The sequence below is a fragment of the Carica papaya genome, chromosome 1, assembly GCF_054855325.1.
Source record: "Carica papaya isolate Zhongbai chromosome 1, ASM5485532v1, whole genome shotgun sequence".
In the NCBI taxonomy this organism is placed as follows: Eukaryota; Viridiplantae; Streptophyta; class Magnoliopsida; order Brassicales; family Caricaceae; genus Carica; species Carica papaya.
Window position 1 is genome coordinate 24,950,012 of NC_142309.1, and position 19,150 is coordinate 24,969,161.

The 19,150-nt window shown below is 37.6% G+C and overlaps 3 protein-coding genes across 4 annotated transcripts; all 3 read left to right on the forward strand.

The window, feature by feature from the left end:
• The first annotated feature begins 114 nt into the window (after positions 1-114).
• On the forward strand, positions 115-5,198 carry LOC110816688 (methyltransferase, putative (DUF21)). The gene is made up of 12 exons (XM_022044978.2): positions 115-481; positions 1,230-1,306; positions 1,399-1,482; positions 1,567-1,680; positions 1,870-1,956; positions 2,138-2,277; positions 2,373-2,460; positions 2,841-2,914; positions 3,086-3,276; positions 3,867-4,117; positions 4,489-4,535; positions 4,669-5,198. The coding sequence occupies exons 1-12, from the start codon at positions 304-306 to the stop codon at positions 4,892-4,894; spliced, it is 1,557 nt and encodes a 518-aa protein (XP_021900670.1). The 5' UTR covers positions 115-303; the 3' UTR covers positions 4,895-5,198.
• A 738-nt stretch (positions 5,199-5,936) lies between these two features.
• LOC110816673 (S-adenosyl-L-methionine-dependent methyltransferases superfamily protein) lies at positions 5,937-11,603 on the forward strand. The gene is made up of 8 exons (XM_022044963.2): positions 5,937-7,530; positions 7,663-7,812; positions 8,424-8,694; positions 8,801-8,893; positions 9,603-9,777; positions 10,454-10,696; positions 10,915-11,109; positions 11,210-11,603. Exons 1-8 carry the CDS (start codon positions 6,664-6,666, stop codon positions 11,406-11,408), a joined length of 2,193 nt encoding a protein of 730 aa, XP_021900655.1. The 5' UTR covers positions 5,937-6,663; the 3' UTR covers positions 11,409-11,603.
• Positions 11,604-11,870: 267 nt separating this feature from the next.
• LOC110816733 (flavodoxin family protein / radical SAM domain-containing protein) lies at positions 11,871-16,737 on the forward strand. 2 transcript variants are annotated; one of them, XM_088222326.1, is made up of 9 exons: positions 11,871-12,939; positions 13,353-13,468; positions 13,597-13,772; positions 14,297-14,487; positions 14,593-14,679; positions 15,456-15,613; positions 15,688-15,898; positions 15,993-16,141; positions 16,328-16,737. In XM_088222326.1, exons 1-8 carry the CDS (start codon positions 12,064-12,066, stop codon positions 16,131-16,133), a joined length of 1,956 nt encoding a protein of 651 aa, XP_088078452.1. In that variant the 5' UTR covers positions 11,871-12,063; the 3' UTR covers positions 16,134-16,141; positions 16,328-16,737. The 2 variants fall into 2 exon arrangements, with proteins under 2 accessions (XP_088078452.1, XP_021900738.1); XM_022045046.2 differs by having other exon boundaries at positions 15,993-16,737.
• Positions 16,738-19,150: the final 2,413 nt, after the last annotated feature.

Here is a 19,150-nt window from a genome sequence, read left to right on the forward strand (position 1 = left end):
AAAATCCGTGATCAAATGGGTACGTGGATAATGAGCTCTGGTAAAGACGGCCCACAACTGCCTTAATAAAAGGATGCTTGTTGGATGTGAGTGGGATACACACAACGAGGAAAAGTGTGGTAGAAGCAAAAACAATATTTAAGTGCGTCGTTAGGACACCATCCGTCGATTTCTTTTCTAGTCAAGCGGAAGTGGGAGGAAAATTGAAAAAGATACGACGATTCCGTTTCTTCTTCTCTGCTTGCTACCTGAAGTTCCTGAACAGACAGAAGCAGAGATTGAAACGAAAACTCACAGAGGGAGATGGCATCGGACGTGGCTTGTTGTGGGACTCAGTTTTCGCTCTATTTGCTGGTGATAATAGGGTTGGTGGCGTTTGCTGGGCTCATGGCTGGACTTACCCTGGGTCTCATGTCTCTTGGCCTCGTCGACCTCGAGGTCCTCATCAAGTCTGGCCGTCCTCTGGATCGTATCTATGCCGGTCCTCTCTCTTGCTCTTTCTCTCTCTCTCTAGCTCTCGGTTTTTTAACCTCTGCTTTCCGTTGATCGATTTGTACTCAATTTGAAATGCAAGAAATGAAAATGGAATATGATAGTGAATGCATAAAGCTTAATAGCTCATTAGGATTTGGATAGTGTGAAGTTGATTTTTATCCACCAAATTTGTCGGACCAATTGGTGCATGATATAAAAGTAATGAATATCATCAGTATTATAGGCTCATTGGGGCTGCTGTATTTTCACGCAGAATTGTCATGTGGCCTTATCTTCTTAGATTCATTATCTTTCCTTTCTTTCTTTGTGGTTTTTTAGAGGTTTTAGTCATAGCTTTTACTGATTTTCTTGGGTTTACATTGAATAACCGAGACTCATCGTAGAAGGAGAAGTTCGATTTTCTTGCCTAAATTCGTGTTTCTAAATGTTCGCAATAGGGGCGACATACTTGGTTCCCTCCCGAACTTTAAGTCACCTGTAGGCTATAGCCCTGATGCTTGTGATATTGGATATCTTGTCAACAGCTACCTAATTCGTTGATTATGATTATGAAGCATTGTTTATTCCTGTTTGATCTGTTTTACTTTATGTTTTGTTGGTGGGCTGAATCGGGGAAGTGGGAATACGGAGTAATGCAAAGAAGCCCGGTCAGCCAATGAGCGGATCCTGCTATGTGCTCGTATTATAGAGTTAATTTCTCCAGTCATTACTGAATGGATTAAGTTCTTTTGCAGCTAAGATATTTCCGGTGGTGAAAAATCAACATCTTCTGCTATGTACACTTTTGATTGGAAACTCTTTGGCAATGGAGGTGACTGTTTGATTCGGACATCTTTGTCAGGCAGTTCTACTATAAGCAAATTATGCTTTGATGTCCATAATATCTTTTTCTCTTTCATCTAGGCTCTTCCGATATTCTTGGACAAACTTGTGCCTCCATGGGCTGCAATCCTGATATCAGTGACTCTCATACTCATGTTTGGAGAGGTTTGTCATCTTTAATTTAAGTTGATTGTGCTTTTTGTCTGCTTGCATAAGGTGTCTTATATTCTAGTGAAATTTTGACCACAGATACTGCCACAGGCAGTCTGTACTCGATATGGCTTGAGGGTTGGGGCAATGATGGCACCTCTTGTCCGAATTCTGCTTTTGGTGTTCTTTCCTCTATCTTACCCAATAAGTAAGGTATAATTAGCACATAATGAATACTAGTATGCACACGACTAACTCAAATATCAGTTGTTTATAACCTTTCTTATAAGCTCTGTTGTTTATTATATTTTGCCGCTTTGAGGCTTGCATTTTCTATTCTTGTTTTGGGTTTAATTTTGAAATGCTTCCTATCTCTAAATAAATGATTGTATAAATCTTTAGGTTCTTGACTGGATGTTGGGTAAGGGACACGCTGTCCTCTTACGGAGAGCAGAGCTGAAGACTTTTGTAAATTTCCATGGGAACGAGGTACTGAATTTTATTTAAGAATCATTTTTGGCAGTTCTCCTAATAATTTGTGTTGGATGCATTCAAAATGTCTCCTGCTTGGATTCAATTTATGGAGGGAGATCAATGTTGTGTTGAAACCATCTGCTGGCACCACCCAGTTTTTTGATTAGTTATCATATGCGCATGCTTTGTTGTTTAGGCAGGAAAAGGAGGGGATCTAACACATGATGAGACTACTATTATCACTGGCGCACTTGAATTAACTGAAAAGACTGCAAAAGATGCCATGACCCCCATATCGAAGGCATTTTCCCTTGCTCTGGATGCAACTCTTAATTTGTGGGTTTGTGGATTCTTGTGCATTCTCTCGACAATAACCTATCTTATCTCCAGGCCTTCTAAACTTCCCTGTTTTTCTCTTCTATCCAACTCAGGGAGACACTAAACGAGATAATGACAAAGGGCCATAGTAGGGTTCCGGTTTACTATGGACATCCAAAGAAAATAGTTGGACTAGTTCTGGTAATTTGTTTCTTTCCCTGCATGATTCTTTGTATCGGGATTTTATGGTAATGATTATCATTTACTTTGCTAGGCATCATGTTTACTTGATTTTGTCATGATACTTGATTATTGTTTATGCTTTAGTATTTATGATCACAATCTGTATATTTTAGGGAGCAGTAATTGATATTTAAATTAATTGCTTATGGCCAGCTATGCAGATGTAATTTTTGACCATTTATATAATATTGTAGTTAACTGGGTATGTGTCTTCATTTTCTATTAATTTAGGAGGCATTGTCTCCCATTTTGTTGCGAGGAACTATTGTAACACTGGACTTGATGTTTCCCTCATGCATGGTTTTGTTTTAAAAATGGTTGCTATGTTTATAATACAGGTTAAAAACCTCTTAGCAGTTGATCCAGAAGAAGCAGTTCCATTGAGAAAAATGATCATAAGAAAAATTCCACGGTATAACTTATCATCTTTTCTACATTTCTCTCATCAGTTGAGACAGAGATATTGCCCCTGTAAAAGAAGTGACACTGGCTAAAACTGCATTTGTTTGATGAGTGGTATATTCATGTTCTTTCAGTGGAGGAGCTGACATGTTCTTGTTTGTGTTGTTCGTTCATCCTTCAGGGTATCAGAAAACATGCCACTATATGATATCCTCAACGAATTTCAGAAGGGTCACAGCCATATTGCTGTTGTATATAAGGATCTAAACGAGAGAGAAGATACACCAAAGAGAAGTAAAGAGTGTGAACAGTTTGAGTTCAAGGACAGTTGTAGGAAGCCAAGAAGCCAACCTGAGGCGTCACTGAGAAAAGGTAAAGATGCACGCACATAAGATTGCTATTAGCTTTTTTTTTTTTTTTTTTCATATTTATGTGGTATCTGTATTCAATTCTCGGTTACAGTTGCCTGGATGAAGTCTTAATTTTATAGGGTGATCATGGCTCCATAGTTTCTATTTTTTTACTGGGCTAGTCCTGAATTAGATGTGTGCATTTGCCCATTCATTTCGTATTTAAGGATTATAAAAAACTTTTCCTGGATGGTTTCCAAAGTTCTCTGAAAATCAGAATTTTTTAATCACTTTGGTTCTATGTCTTGTCCTCTTATCCTGCAATCTTTACTGATTTGGCGGTAAATGTTTATATTCAAAGTTGTCATTTCATGAGAGATTAGCTGTTATTTTACTTTTATTTTGCTCCTTTTTGTTGACACTTTACTGGCTGTGAATTTTGTCCAAGTAAAAGGACAATTCGTTATCACTTCTGGCTAATTTGCATTACACATTTTGTTTATTTTGTCCTGAAAAACATTCATTGCTAAATGGGTATGGCATCTCACTTATCCTGGTTGCAAATCTAGTTTTTTCAACTAATATGACTAATCTTTCTTGGTGGATTGCCAGATGTTAATGCTACTACCCATAATCTTGGTGTTAAACCAGAATCAGAAGATGCTCAGACAAAAGGGGCTAAGAATGATGGAGGTCAGCAGGAAAAGAAGAGCACAGCAGCAGCTACTGCCTCTAAGAAGCGACACAGAGGTTGTTCATATTGCATTTTGGATATTGAAAATGCTCCTATTCCAGAATTCCCCCCAAACGAAGAGGTTGTGGGTGTCATTACCATGGAGGATGTCATTGAAGAACTTCTTCAGGTACCAATGGGAATTTTGTACTTTTCTCAACAGCCTGGTTGTTGGGCATTTATCAGCAAGTATATGATGGCATTATCTTCTTGGCACTGTAACATGATCTGGATACTTAATGATATTTGCTACCTTGTGATAATGTGCCTAGTATCTCTGTCATGAGCTGATAGCCTGAACGTGTCCCTAACCCTTTTATCACTTGGGAAGGCCCCATTTTGCAGAAAGTTCTATTGTTGGAATTGGGAAAAATTAGTACCACTTACATAGAATACCTTTCTTATAGAACTCACAGTTGTGCACTTACTTGGTGAGTTCCCGGACTGGTTTAATTTTCATAATCCATTTCTGATCTGAGTTGATGCATTTGCTTATGGCAGGAGGAAATACTGGATGAAACTGATGAGTACGTCAACATTCACAACAGGTAAAAATAAAAGCTATTCAGGTTCCTAGGTGTCTTTACAGTCTTTCATATAGTAGTTTATTTTGGCTAATACAGCAAAGGATCTCATATCCTGATTAAAGAGTGTGACCTGCTATTTCTTGGGAATTTGCAGGATAAAAATCAACATGCATGCGTCTCAGGACAAGGCATCTAATTTGAGTTCAACACAACCATCTTCCAATGGCTCCTCAGTATCTTGGACACCAAATCCACAGTTTCAGATGCTTACAGCATCTAGTCTCACTCCAAAGTCTGTATCCGTACCTGATCCTGCACCCACGGCCCCGACCCCAACCAGTTCTTCAAATGTAATGACACCAACTGCAACACGAAGATAATGAAGGGGTGCAAAGGATAAGTGATAGGTGAAATTTGAAGTTTTCTTTGATGATTACTTGATATGATATAGGTATACAGAGGTTGAAGATGAAGAGTTAAATGTTAATAGATGTGAGTTAGAGACACTTACTAAAATAGAGGAAAGGTGCAGCGAAGGATGCACTTGATTGTAGAGAAACATGTTCTTGTTTGGTAAGGCTATTGAAATGGGTTAGTTCTGTATGGTCTCGAAGCATCTGTGCGGTGATTTATAACCTTTGCTGGATATCCATAATGTAATCCGATAATCAAGTGTTGTTCAAATTGATGATGTGCACTACAAGTATATATGATTGATCCACTCGCATTGCATGTGGTGTTAAGAACTCTGGTTACTCCAATACGAGAATCATATTATTCTACCAAATAATTAGAAAAGAAACTCCTTGATTTCTGATCAGTGTTGCGTAAAACAAAGTTAATTCATTTATTTATTTTTAAAGCTGATCGATTTAAAGTTTTAATTGGTTAATTCAATTATTGCTGTTTGCTTTAAGACAGGAATGACTGCTACTTGGTTTTTCTTCAGATTATGCTGGTTGCTTTACAAAATGCTTTGGAAGTATTGTCTTTGGATTTAGCACTAATTAGTCAGACGACATGTAATATTCCTGAAAAACAAATTAAGTGAAATTAAAAATTTTCAGTTTTATGTAACTTAGTGAATTAAATTTTTAGCCTTTGGTCAAGAATGTCAGAAAGTTTTTCTTTTTACCCTCCTCAAGTTCACTTTTTCATGAACAACTGGGAGAGATGTTAATTTGGAAAACGTAATTGAAAAGAGACGAGTTTAATCGGGGATGGTGAGCGACTTGAATGTGTTAGGATTTAGTTTATTATAATCTAAAAATAGTAAAATTTAAACTTTGTTTTACAATAATGTAATTCCCAAAATAGAAAAAAAATCCAAAAATCCATGTGATTATATCGAAGCAGACATCCTGGCTAGAAGGGAAAGAAAACTCGAATGACGGATCAGACAGTGAAATACAAAATGGAAAAAGCAAGAAATTCGGGCCAGTACGCTATGTTATCCAGGATTTATATCTGCGTCCTGCGTATCTCCTGACTAGGGTCGAATGTAAGTCGCGGGACACAAGAACTTCAGATAAAAACAATTCACAACAGTTCCTCAACAGTTCCAATCTATGAACTTTTTTTTTTTGCTTGGATTTTCTCTCTGTTAAAATCTTCGACTGAAAATGAACCTCGACAAAGCCGTTTTAAAGAGAGACTACTAGCATTAAGCCAACTGGCTTTAGCTTTGTTTTTAAACCGGGCTTATTCAACTTTCGTGTCTGGTAATATATATATATGTATAATATATTTGAGTGCGCACTGGGGAGTTGAACCCGCAAAATCAACCCAGTGACACCTGCCGAACTTTTAGTTTAGCGGATTTACCAATCTGGGTACTGGGAATTTTCTAGGATTCAAAAAATGCTAATCTTTTATTAAGTCTTGTTTTCCTTCCTTTTTGATTACTGCTTACTGATAGCACATCCATTCTGGTCTTGCTTTTGCCTGAATTATGATGTTGAAATCTCTGTAGATCTTATGAACTAATCTTTCTTTATAACATATCCGCATAAGGGCTATCTTTATTTAGTTAATTTTCTTTCTTTCTAGTTCCTTTGGCGGGTTATGGTTTCGTGTCTTGACATGTAAATTTACTTCAAAGATACATTTAATTGCCGGTCTAGCGTGAGTGAGTGAGAGAGACAGAGAGATGGCAATAGCTCGATTTGGTCGCCAAGCAAAGCGCCCATATGGGGTCTGCGTGAAGATGACGGCGGTGGCTATTATGGGTTTGTGTTTCATCTTCGTTTGGTCTATTTTCTCTCCTCCCTCGTCCTCTGTGACCGTTCAAAGGGAAAGCTTCGACGATATTGCTGAACCAGTTTCAGGAAACTCAAAGATATTTCATCCTAGTACTCAATCTGGAAAAAGGGAACCAGAAAAGCTCGAACCAAGTAAAGAGGATGAGAAGGTGAATAGTAAGTTCGATTTCAAAGGGAAAGATGAAAGAAGGACCAATGGGTCTGTGACTTCAACTGTTAATGGGCATGAATCTACAAAAGAGCATGCGAAAGTGGTGTCTCATAGGAACAAACATAAGCCAAAGATAGCTAAGGAGAAACAAGAGCAAGATAAATCTGAATCTGAAACCCAAAATGGGGATTCTCAGAAGGAAGAAGAGGAAGAAGAAGTGGTGGATGGTAAAGAAGTATCTGAAGGTGAAGGGGAAGGTGAAGTGAATGGGGATGGAGAACGAGATGATAATATAGCTGAATCAGTGGATCAAGAAACTGTTGAAAGAGGGGAGGAGGAGACGGGTGGATCAAAAAGTACAGTGAAGAAGAGGACGGTAAAGGGTCCAGTTTTTGATTCCAAGGCACATTATAGTTGGAAATTATGTAGCACAAGGAGCAAACAGAACTATATTCCTTGTATTGACAATGAGGGTGGCATTGCAAGGCTGCAGAGTTATCGGCATAGGGAGAGGAGTTGTCCCAGAGAGCCTCCAATGTGTCTTGTTCCTCTTCCCCATGACGGATATTCTTCTCCGGTACACTGGCCCGAGAGCAAATGGAAGGTATTTACTAGGGTCTAGTTTTTCTTTTTCTTTCAATCTCCCTTTGTGAAGAGGAACAAACTTGATTGTCTCGAGTTCTGTGGTACCATGCTGCTACCTGTTCTTTTTCTTTCTCTTTTTTCTTTTTTGCAGATATCGTATAAAAATGTAGCACATCCAAGACTTGCTGCTTATATTAAGAAACATAATTGGTTGGTGGAGTCTGGAGAGTATCTTACTTTTCCCCAGAACCAGACTGAATTTAAGGGGGGAGTCCTTGAGTACCTTGAATCCATCGAGGAGGTATTTTTCCCCATTCTCTCTCTCAAATTTGAAGTTCCTTTATGCTTTTATACCTCCTTAAGTTCCAATAATGGTCAAAGGATTGGGAAGAATTGTCAGGAACCAGAGCCTGAACTGATCAAATACGAATTTTGTTTTGAACAACTATTCTTGATAAGATGGAAGGTCTTAGAGATGATCTTGGTTCATAAAGTTAATGAGCTGAAATATGCTTTCAATACAAGGATTCACTTTGAAAGTCTTTTTAAGTGCATGTTTATGTGGTGGATGTGCCGCATTATTAGATGGATACGTCAGTACTTCAGGTGGTTTGTGAAGTAATAATGCATGGTCTTTTTAATGAATGTTTCCTCACTTTTTGTAATTTATTGTTGCTGAGGTGAGAACCTTATTGCTATTGTGAAACTTGACTTCGTGGATGGCATTAACTGCTGTATCTTCTAGCCAAAATTGGCAAGTTTTCTGTTTCCTTCCTACTTTCAGGGCAATAATGTTCCTAGATAACTTCAAAATAAACGGATAAATGTCCACGAGTATTTATTAGTTTTTTAACTTTAAAACTGCATTTCTTTTGCGTATTTAGCATTCTGAAGCTTGTTTGGCTTTGATAGATGGTACCAGACATCGAATGGGGAAAGAATATCAGGGTAGTGCTTGACATTGCAAGAACAGATGCAAGCTTTCTGGCTACTCTCCTTGAGAAGGATGTGTTAACATTATCACTAGGTTTGAAGGATGATCTGGTTGACTTAGCACAAGTTTCACTTGAGCGTGGTTTCCCCGCTGTAGTCAGCCCTTTTGCAAGTAGAAGACTTCCTTTTCCTAGTGGCGCTTTTGACTCTATTCATTGCGGTGGTTGTAACATACACTGGCACAATAATGGTTTGTGTTTCTTTACATGTTCTCTGCTTTCCTTTGTCAATTACCATTCTTTATTCAAGTATCATATCTTGTTAATCAATCTTCTAAGTTTTTCTTGCTTCTTTAGGGGGCAGACTTCTCCTTGAGATAAATAGGCTTTTAAGGCCTGGTGGATACTTTATTTTGTCGACCAAACATGACAGCATTGAAGATGAAGAAGGTTTGACCTTATATCTTAAGATGAATGGTGTTCTTGATGATATTTGAAACTTGATTTGTTCCTCTCAAAAAAAAAAAAAAAGAAGAAAGAAAGGAAGAAAGAAATAAACTTGATCTGAAACTGAATCTTCTGCTTGAGAATGGAGTTTTACCCTCCTGTTTTATTTACTCATTTGTCATCTGTTTCCACTAGGCTAACCCTCAAGCTCTAAATTTACTGTTTTTTTAATCTGGAATTTGTATTGTGGGTGGAATAGGGGCCACTTCCTACTCCAACATTGTCAATTAAGGTTGTTTAGCTTATCTATACATGTTCTGTCACTATTCCGTCCATGGTCCATACATTTTTAATGGATTTTAATGCATATGTTCTCTTTTGCTAGGCAAGGAGTGTGCTTTGGGCTAAAAGAAGATTGACCATTTAGGTATAATAACTGGAAACTATTTGGTTCAGAACGAACTTCCTTTATTCCTAATAACCCACCTTGGCCACCGAGCAATCCCATCAGGCCTACTATTTGATCAATATCAGTATTACATGAGGAAATAAAATTAGAAGGCATTTTTTTTTCCACCGCAGCTCTTCAGTGCCTGCTATTTTCTGTTGAAGTTGCCTGTTTCGGTGTATGCAAAGCAGCTGCTTGTTTTTGCTTGTGTTCCTTTCTTATTTTATACATTGAATATTACCTTAAAACTTGTTGTGTTTTCAGCTATGACTACATTGACTGCATCTATCTGTTGGAATATTCTGGCTCATAAAACTGATGAAGTTAGTGAATTGGGTGTTAAAATATATCAGAAGCCTGAATCAAATGATATTTATGAGCTGAGGAGGAAGAAAAATCCACCTCTATGCAAGGAAAACGAAAATCCAGATGCAGCGTGGTAAGCCATGATCAGATCGCTTTATAAAATTAATTTATATTTAGTATCCCATGTCCTCCCAATTGGAGAGATTAACTTTCTCAACTTTAATCTGGATTTAGCATTGCTGATGTTATGCCAAACTTGCAGTATAGAGCTATAAATTATGTTCTTAGCCTCTTATGAGCAAGCCATAGATTGTTTAGGAGGTATTTCTCCAAAGTTCTAACTTTGCTATAGTCTCTGGGATACCTGCCCTGAAAATTTTGTTTTGAGAAGAAAAATTTGCTTCTTACTTCTATATGTATATGTACCTACCCGTGAATATGATCCACATATTCATATATATATATATATGTATATATATACTTGTATATCATATGTTATACAGAGAGCTTTGAGGGGATAATACCCGTAACCTGGTTTTAAAAAGAGGAACTTTTACCTTAATGGGAGAGACTTTATCACCCGGACAAGGTTTTGATTTCTCCTAACTGCAATATTGGGGTGCCCAGTCTTTAAAGTCATCTTATTAATATGTCGATTTTACATGATTTTTAATAGGTCGAGAAAACATGCATTATTTTATGTTAATGATCATGAAAATCCAAAGCTATTGAAGAGGACATTTTCTCCTTTGTCTAAGCTGGTTACCATAAACCTTTATATTTACTATCTCGATGACATTTCTTTGAAGGTATGTTCCTATGAAGACTTGTTTGCACACTATTCCAACTTCCATTGAACAACATGGGACAGAATGGCCTGAGGAATGGCCCAAGAGACTTGAAACTTACCCTGAATGGTTAAGTGACAAAGAAAAACTGGCTTCAGACACCAGCCGCTGGAGAGATATTGTTGACAAATCGTACTTGACTGGAATGGGTATTGATTGGTCAAGTGTCCGGAATGTAATGGACATGAAAGCCATCTATGGCGGGTATGCAAAAATTGGAACTGAGTAACTTATTTTTCCTTCAAAACTTAATAGTACTTCTCCGCACAATCTTTGATAATTCCACTGACATGTTTTTTCCCTTCAATAGAAAACAGCTATCATAATGCCCCCTCCCTCTTTTTGTTATACTATTCCTTTTTCTTATATAAATAGAAAATGCACCAGGATACTAGATTGTATTTTTTGCTGTCGAAATGCAGATTTGCCGCAGCACTCACGCAACATAAGGTTTGGGTGATGAATGTGGTCCCCGTCCACGCTCCAGACACACTCCCATTCATTTATGAGCGAGGACTTATTGGTATCTACCACGATTGGTGTGAATCTTTTGGGACCTACCCAAGATCATATGACCTTTTACACGCAGATCATCTCTTCTCGCGGCTTAAAAACAGGTGAAAAGCTTTTGCTTTGCTGGACTAATAGTTTCCAATTCTAACTATTCTGTCCATGGTTTATTAGCCATTTTCACGCCATCAACTATTACTTTTTCAGGTGTAAGCAACCTGTTTCGATTGTTGTTGAGATGGATAGGATATTACGGCCTGGAGGTTGGTTGATTGTCCGTGATAAGGTTGAGATATTGGATCCTCTGGAAGGAATTTTGAGAAGCTTGCAATGGGATATTAGAATGACTTACGCTCAGGGTAAGGAGGGGATCTTGTGTGCTCAGAAAACATTATGGCGGCCTTGATATCTTGTATATGCATTCTGCTTATTATTGACTTGAAACTTTACAAGACCATTGCTTCTTTATACCAACCAGTAACTTGATGAGAAGACAAGTTTCTTGGATTCACTTGTAACACAAATCACAGAAAGTAGTGATTCTTTATTTTTGTGAGATATATATTTAGTGATTCATCATTGTAATTCTGTTGGTTTGGGATATTTTCTTCCAATCCTTTCAAATCCATATTTTTAAAAATAGTTGCAAGTAATAATTTTCTAATCAATTTTTTTTAATTCAATATAATTTTTTTTATATTTAATTTTAATTTATTAGTGTAGTAATAAATTAAATTTTATTTAAATAAATTACCATTATTTTAAAAAAATATATATTGTAAACTAATAAATTTTTTTAATTAATCTAATCACAAGCGTTTAACTGCATTTTAAGGGAGAGCTGTTGGGTTTCCTTTTTTTATCATTCGCATCCGCGTTTTGAATTTGGGCCCAAAAGCTTCAGTCGAAAATTACTGTACCGCCTTTTTCTTCTTCGATCTTGGCTCTTCCTCGACTCCTTCTCTGGTCGGTTCCGCCATGAACCCAGATTCCTGTTTTCTTCAGTTCCATGCGCGCTAAATTCCCCTGCTTTCCTTAAATTTCTCTAACTATTCCTCACAATGTCTTCCTACTCTGTCCCAGCTCGCCTTACGCTCCTCGCTCTCCTCTCTGCCACCACCTTCTACTGCTTCTACAAATCTCGCAGGCTCAAGGGTCTCAAAAACCTCTCCGTAAACCCTAACCCTAATTCTAAGTCCAAATCTAATTGCTGCTCCTCCCCCAAGGCAAAGATCATTTTCATTTCTCAAACTGGCACCGCTAAGTCCCTAGCTCATCGTCTCCTCGCATTTCTCTCTTCCAATGACCTCGCCTTTGATCTCGTTGATCCCCAAAGTTACGAGCCCGAGGACCTCGCTATAGAAACTCTCGTTCTGTTCGTTGCTTCCACTTGGGAAAGTGGAAAACCGCCGCCAAACGGGGAGTTCCTGGCGAACTGGCTATCCGAGAGCGCAGATGATTTCCGGGTCGGCTCGCTGCTGCTTTCGAAGTGCAAATTCGCAGTTTTTGGAGTGGGGAGCAGAGCCTACGGAGATACGTACAATGCGGTGGCAAGGGATTTGTCGAAGCGAGTGAGGGAGCTAGGAGGCGTCGAGATTTTCCCGGTTGGGGAAGGCGACGTGGATGATGGTGAACTGGATATAGTTTTTGATGAATGGAGTAGAAAAGTTGTTAGTGTTTTGAAGGGGACTCTTGTGTTGGAGAACGGTGCGGTTTTAGGGAATGGGATTTGGGAAATTGATGGTGAGAGTATTGAGGATTCGGGTGATGACGATGAGCAGAGCCTTGTGGAGACGGAAATCGTTGATGTTGAGGATATTGCTGGCAAAGCGCCTTCAAGAAAGATGGCTACGGCAAATGTGGCTGAAACTAATGGGAAAATTGACGGAAAGAGAGCTATGGTGACTCCGGTGATCAGGGCGAGTTTAGAGAAGCAGGTATGCACTTATCTAATTTATTTCGTAGGGGAAGTATTTTTGAGATTATTTCTGTTCTGAATTTTGATTTTGATGATTGCTTGGGTTTAAAACCTCAATTAGCTGCCCAAGGGGATATTTTGTCCACCTGCACTGGCCGTAGAGTAGTTTGCATTGGTTCTACAATCTGTATCAGCTCATTAATTATAATCTTACCTGGAAGTAGAATCTTTAAGACAGATTTAGGTTTAATTCTTTGGGTTTGATTGAAGAAAGCATTGCCATCTGTGATCTCAATCTTGGTTGTATGATATGTTTGATGGTTAATGTTGACCTTTTTATGCATGCGTCTTGGTGTGTAATTATAATTTTATATATTTCAACAACTATTGATTAATCTTAACTAAATCTTTACAGATGATTTGAACTTGCAGGGATATAAAATTATTGGTTCACATAGTGGTGTTAAAATTTGTAGATGGACCAAATCACAACTTAGAGGCCGAGGAGGTTGCTACAAACATTCATTTTATGGCATAGAGAGCCACAGGTGATTATGATTTTTTTAGTTTTTCATCTCTTTTATTCAGCCATTAGGCAATCTTGTCAGGACCAGCCTTTTAGATTTGTTGAATTTTGTCTTTCAAGAAAGATGTTGAATTTTGAGTGAAAAAACAGATGCATGGAGGCAACACCTAGTTTGGCATGTGCAAACAAATGTGTTTTCTGCTGGAGGCATCATACAAATCCAGTTGGAAAGAGTTGGCAGTGGAAGATGGATGATCCGTTAGAGATTGTCAATTCTGCCATAGATCTTCATACAAAGATGATTAAGCAAATGAAAGGTGTTCCAGGTAATTGCGTGCTTTTGCACTAGTTGGATGGTCCTTTTAGCAGTTCTCTACCTGCATATGGTAATAATAAAGTAAGTTAGAACTTCTGTACAGTGATATCTTTCTTCTGGTTATTGATCTGCAAAAATGCTCATTTATTTGTCTTCTGATTGATGTCTATCGTTCAATGTCAAATGTCAATAAGTAGCTACTTAATCAATTTCAATAATCCGGACGAGCAGAGCATTGTTACATTAATGTGACTATCTTAGCCTGTCTGTGACCTGGTCTCCCTAGTTGTTACAAGATTTCAGAGGTTATCTGTTAGTATGCTACTGGTGATTTTTTCATCCGAGCTTAACCTCTTGTACTACTTATTGCCATGCCCCTTATTATTAGAAGGAAATGTAGGCATTTTCAGGATTCAGCCGGATTAGTGTATCTAAGAGCTGATTCATTATAATTTCGGCAGTGTGTTTCATTAGTACACTATTGGTGTTATCTGCATAGGCTAGTTTATTGACCAGATAATTCTCATTCTATAGGTGTTACAATGGAGCGTTTAACAGAAGGTCTATCTCCAAGACACTGTGCTTTATCACTTGTTGGTGAACCAATCATGTACCCAGAGATTAATGCACTTGTAGATGAGCTGCATCGAAGGCGAATTTCTACATTTCTAGTGACAAATGCACAGTTCCCTGAAAAAATTAAAATGCTGAAGCCAGTCACACAGGTTTGCCGGCTCTGATATCATCTATTTTGGGGAAAATTGAAATCTGAGGCAGCTATTTATCCAATTTCGAACAGCATAATTATATATTTTCCTTGACCCATGCAGTTATACGTGAGTGTGGATGCTGCAACTAAGGAGAGCTTGAAGGCTGTAGATAGGCCTCTCTTTGGGGACTTTTGGGAGAGATTTATTGTTAGTACTCTTTCTGTTACATAGAATATTGAACTGATTCTATACTATTTCTTTAAATAACTAGTTCAAAATCTAGTAAGGAGAGTAAGAAACAAAAACTTGAGAGGAGATTTTCAAGAAAAGCATGAGTACTGGTAGAATGGAAAATGAGAGAGAAAAGAAGGCAGTTAGGAGCTTTCCAAACAATTGTTGAGGATTTGAAAGATCTTGTTGACCTCCCAAACAGTCAACTAGAGTAGGGTTGGATATAAAAGATATATTAAGTTTTGTAGTCAAATGATCTGCTTGTTATGAGATGTCGATGACTTCGAATAACTATTTTGCTGTGAATATTTTGTCTTGTAAAATTTACATTCAGGATTGAAATGGAATTTTACATTTCACTTTTTTATGCCTATTCTTTATCTATTCTTTAAGCAAACAAATAATGAAAAATCATTAATTTTACAAATCCTAAATTCAAGGAACAAAAATGAAACCATGCTAGACTGTCTTGTCTAGGATATGGGGCCTCTTGGGCACTTCCTATCAGAGTTGAAATGCATCTCTATATTTCGAGGCACCAGACTCATATTTGCACAGAAAACTTCTGTAGCTGTGACGTCTAAATTTGGTGCTAGTTCTATATTTCTAAGTAGCCAGTTTTGTTATTGGACATTTTCCAAGATCTCCTACTACTGTATGCATTTGAGCATCTAATTTCTTAATATGGCCGAACTTGATATGACCTTGGCAAGGCTTGCTGCTTATCCACATTCGCTGTAAACTAATGCCAGGATTCTTTGAAAGCTCTTAGGGAGAAAGAGCAGCGAACAGTTTATCGCTTGACGCTGGTTAAAGGATGGAATACAGAAGAAATAGATGCTTACTTTAACCTGTTTAGCATTGGGAAGCCAGATTTTGTTGAAATCAAAGGCGTAACTTATTGTGGCTCGTAAGCAACTTCTGCTTCTGTTAAGTTCTGTTACCTGCATTGCTATGTTATCTTATCTTGGGGATCCTCTGCAGGTCTGCTACATCGAAGTTAACAATGGAAAATGTGCCATGGCATTCTGATGTTAAAGCTTTTTCAGAGGCCTTGGCCTTGAAAAGTGAAGGGGAATATGAGGTTGCATGTGAACATGCCCACTCATGTTGTGTGCTCTTGGCAAAAACTGACAAGTTCAAAGTCAATAATCAATGGTTCACATGGATAGATTATGAAAAGTTCCACGATCTGGTTAGTAATAGTTGAATTTCATTGCCTGGAGGTCTGGGTTTCTTTTATTTTTTTTATAATTTTAATTCCAAGACTTATTGTTTGGAGTGTGTAGGTGGCTTCTGGAAGACCTTTCAGCAGCAGGGATTACATGGCTGCCACGCCATCCTGGGCTGTCTATGGCGCTGAGGAAGGTGGATTTGATCCGGATCAGTCTAGGTATAAAAAGGAGAGACGTCATAAATCAAATCACTGACCCTCCAGGTAAGTAAAGAGACCCGAATGGGAAATTTCTGCAGTTTTGTTTATACCAGGGGCTAGGTAACTTGTTGAGATAAATTTGTATCCCTCGCATTTTGGTCTTTTGGTTGTAAAGAAAATGTTTTGACGGCATAGGGTTTTTTTTTTCAAAAAAATTCTAAGTTATAATCATGTTTTGCAAAATTATAGATGTCAATCACCTGGGGGTCCAATTAATATCAGTAAAGGTGGATAGGTTTAAAGAAAGGGATATTTTTGGTGGCTTGCTGGCAATTCCTGTGCACTCTGCTTTTTGCTGTTGTATTCTGTTGCAGTCGATATGTTTGCACTCTTATCAAGTGTCGCTGTTGAAAGTGCTGGAATTTGACACCGATGCTACAGAATATATATTAGTCCCGATTAAAAGTGTAATGTTAACGTAAATACAGATGGGAGAGTGAATAGAATCTAGTTAACTGTGTTAAAAGTAGTAGTCGGGTTCATCTTTGTTTTACCTTAATTATATTCAAGTGGCACCATGAAAAGCAGGGACCGAGGGTTATTTAAATAACAATTGCACAAGATACTTGAAATTCATATACAACTGTTGGAGTTGAAAATGCAGTCGTCGATACAAAACTCATCGGCTCTGTTAGAGATTGTTATTGGTTAAAGCAAATGGAACCGAACTGGAATTTTTGAATTTGTTCGACCGGACGGGTGGTTTGTGTTCAGCCTGAAAAAAATCTGTCCAGACGAAAATTTTAATAACTTTAATTTAATTACTACTTTACGCTCTCACTATTCAATCTACTCTCCGGAGTTCAGACGCTTCCACTCTTCCTTCCCCCAGACGTTGCGGCACATACAGTCCGCAGGTGAGTCAGCCTCTTTCGTCTTCTTCCTTCCTTCTTCATCTACATATCCTTCCTTCGTCTCCTCATCAACTCGTCATCTCCATCTTCTTCTTCAACTTGTACATCCTACTCCAGCAAATCAAAGCCTTGACCCAAAAAAAAAAAAAAAAAAAAAAATGAAAGGAAACTATTTTTCACAAACTAAAATCAACGTAATCCCGAACAAATGCAGGTACACTGAACCTTTACATTTACGCATTAAGTTCATTAACATTTTTCACATAAATTTGCGCGATCTTCGAACACAAACCAGAAAATAAACCTACAAAAACTTCCAACCGGTATTACTTCATTTCTTTCTAATTTTGATTTACCTACAAACCTCGGAGAATATAAATCTTCTTTTGACGATTTCAAAACACATCTGCTTGCAATATATATATATATATATAAAGTCTCCGATTCGCCTGTTTCTGACCTATTTTGACTTGCGTACATTATTATTGGCCACTATTACTACCTTTTTGTCCCCTCGCTCCACGATCAGGTTCACACCACGCTCCTCTTCGTCTTGCTCGGTTCCCATTATTGAAAATATTTTAATTAACCACCCGTGCCTGGCTAAGGCTGGATGGGCCTGTTCATATCTCTCTCTCTATATATATATATGTATATATATTGGCTAAAATCTTTATTGAGTAGAATTGTTTTTATGCAATAACTAAATTATTATTAAAATGAAAAACTGTAAACCTTAGTTGCCAATTTACTCTTATTTGTTATTAAATTTAAGAATTTTAAAAAATATGTTAAAATTTAATACATCTGTGATAATTATAAGAATAATATTTTTTTTATTTAATTAAAAAATAAAATAAATTTAACATACTACACAAAATCTTAAAAAAAATCTACTGCGTGTGAGTCGGAAAACTGTATATAAATCGACGCGCCCAGCGACGCATACTCGCCAGCTCCTCTTCGCTTTTCCAGTTCCAAAATCCAACTTTTTATTTTGATTTTTATTTTTTTTTAAAGAGAGGCGGCTTTGGAGATTGACACACTGATGAGAAGCGCGTGCGGTCACGTGCCAGTGGCAATGAGTTGGCATCGACAAAATGTTTTGGCAAAGTCTGTGATTCTCTTCGCTACTAACCCGCACAGAGCTGGCAAGTGGCGAAATGGGATGACAATTTTAGGTCTCATCCACTTCTCAATTCTTCCTCACCAAACCCTAAACAAACACAGCATTACTTACATCTATACGTATACTATCTTTCTCTTCATTATAATATTCATAAACATGTATTACGTATCCCGCCTAATAATCCTTTTCTTTTTCTGCTAATCCAACTAATATTAATATTAATAACAATCTCAGCCAGACAATCAATTGTGCTGTTGTAACTCCTAAGAGAAGATAAATTATATCCATACTAACACACGCCTATATATGTGTGTGTGTGTGTATATATATATATATATATATAGTTTTGCTAATTAAGCTAGTTTGTTTTGATTCTTTTGAACAAGAAAATTATTTGTGGGGATAAAGAAGATGATAAGGCACACAACCACTTGCAATCATAAAAAACCAAAAGCCAAATCTTTTTTTTTTTTTTCCCTTTAATCTATTCAATTGCTTGAAAGATAAGAATTAGATGTTGAAAATTACAAAAAGAAGAAAAAAAAAAAAAAAGTCCCAGATGCCTCTCAATCATATTGAACAACCTAGTTAGCTATATATGTTGAGCTTCAATGAAATTCAAATGAAAAGAGAAAAGAAAGCTAAAAAGTAATTGGATTATCTCTTGAAAGTTAATTTCCAGAATTAATAATTTTTGCTAGAAAAAAACTCCCACAATCAATTTAAGCTAGCTACTTTTTCTGGGTTTGCTTTTTCTACTAGCTTTGCTTCTTGAAGAAAGCTCCCTTACCAATTTCTTCTCCTCGGATTGTCCCTCTCCCCTTTTTAGCGTATTAATACAACTACCTTCTATGGCGGCCGGCTTCTCTGATGGTACTGGCTCTTCTGCGTTGTGCTCCTCCACCTGATCGGTCTTAGCTTTCTTTGATTGACTCCCTTCATCACCATCTTCACCTGCTGTTACTTGCATATTCTTTCTAGGTCTTCCTCTTCTTCTGGGAGTCTGAGGCTTCTGCTGATTCTGACTTT

Excerpts from the sequence above, each read along its gene's own strand:
- LOC110816688 (XM_022044978.2), top strand. The coding sequence starts at position 304 with ATGGCATCGGACGTGGCTTGTTGTGGGACTCAGTTTTCGCTCTATTTG. Across the intron at positions 1,483-1,566 it reads TCATACTCATGTTTGGAGAG|ATACTGCCACAGGCAGTCTG; the intron begins GTTTGTCATCTT and ends TTTTGACCACAG. Across the intron at positions 2,461-2,840 it reads AAATAGTTGGACTAGTTCTG|GTTAAAAACCTCTTAGCAGT; the intron begins GTAATTTGTTTC and ends TTTATAATACAG.
- LOC110816673 (XM_022044963.2), top strand. The coding sequence starts at position 6,664 with ATGGCAATAGCTCGATTTGGTCGCCAAGCAAAGCGCCCATATGGGGTC. Across the intron at positions 8,894-9,602 it reads CAGCATTGAAGATGAAGAAG|CTATGACTACATTGACTGCA; the intron begins GTTTGACCTTAT and ends TTGTGTTTTCAG. Across the intron at positions 11,110-11,209 it reads TTCTCGCGGCTTAAAAACAG|GTGTAAGCAACCTGTTTCGA; the intron begins GTGAAAAGCTTT and ends TTACTTTTTCAG.
- LOC110816733 (XM_022045046.2), top strand. The coding sequence starts at position 12,064 with ATGTCTTCCTACTCTGTCCCAGCTCGCCTTACGCTCCTCGCTCTCCTC. Across the intron at positions 14,488-14,592 it reads TGCTGAAGCCAGTCACACAG|TTATACGTGAGTGTGGATGC; the intron begins GTTTGCCGGCTC and ends TGACCCATGCAG. Across the intron at positions 15,899-15,992 it reads ATGAAAAGTTCCACGATCTG|GTGGCTTCTGGAAGACCTTT; the intron begins GTTAGTAATAGT and ends TGGAGTGTGTAG.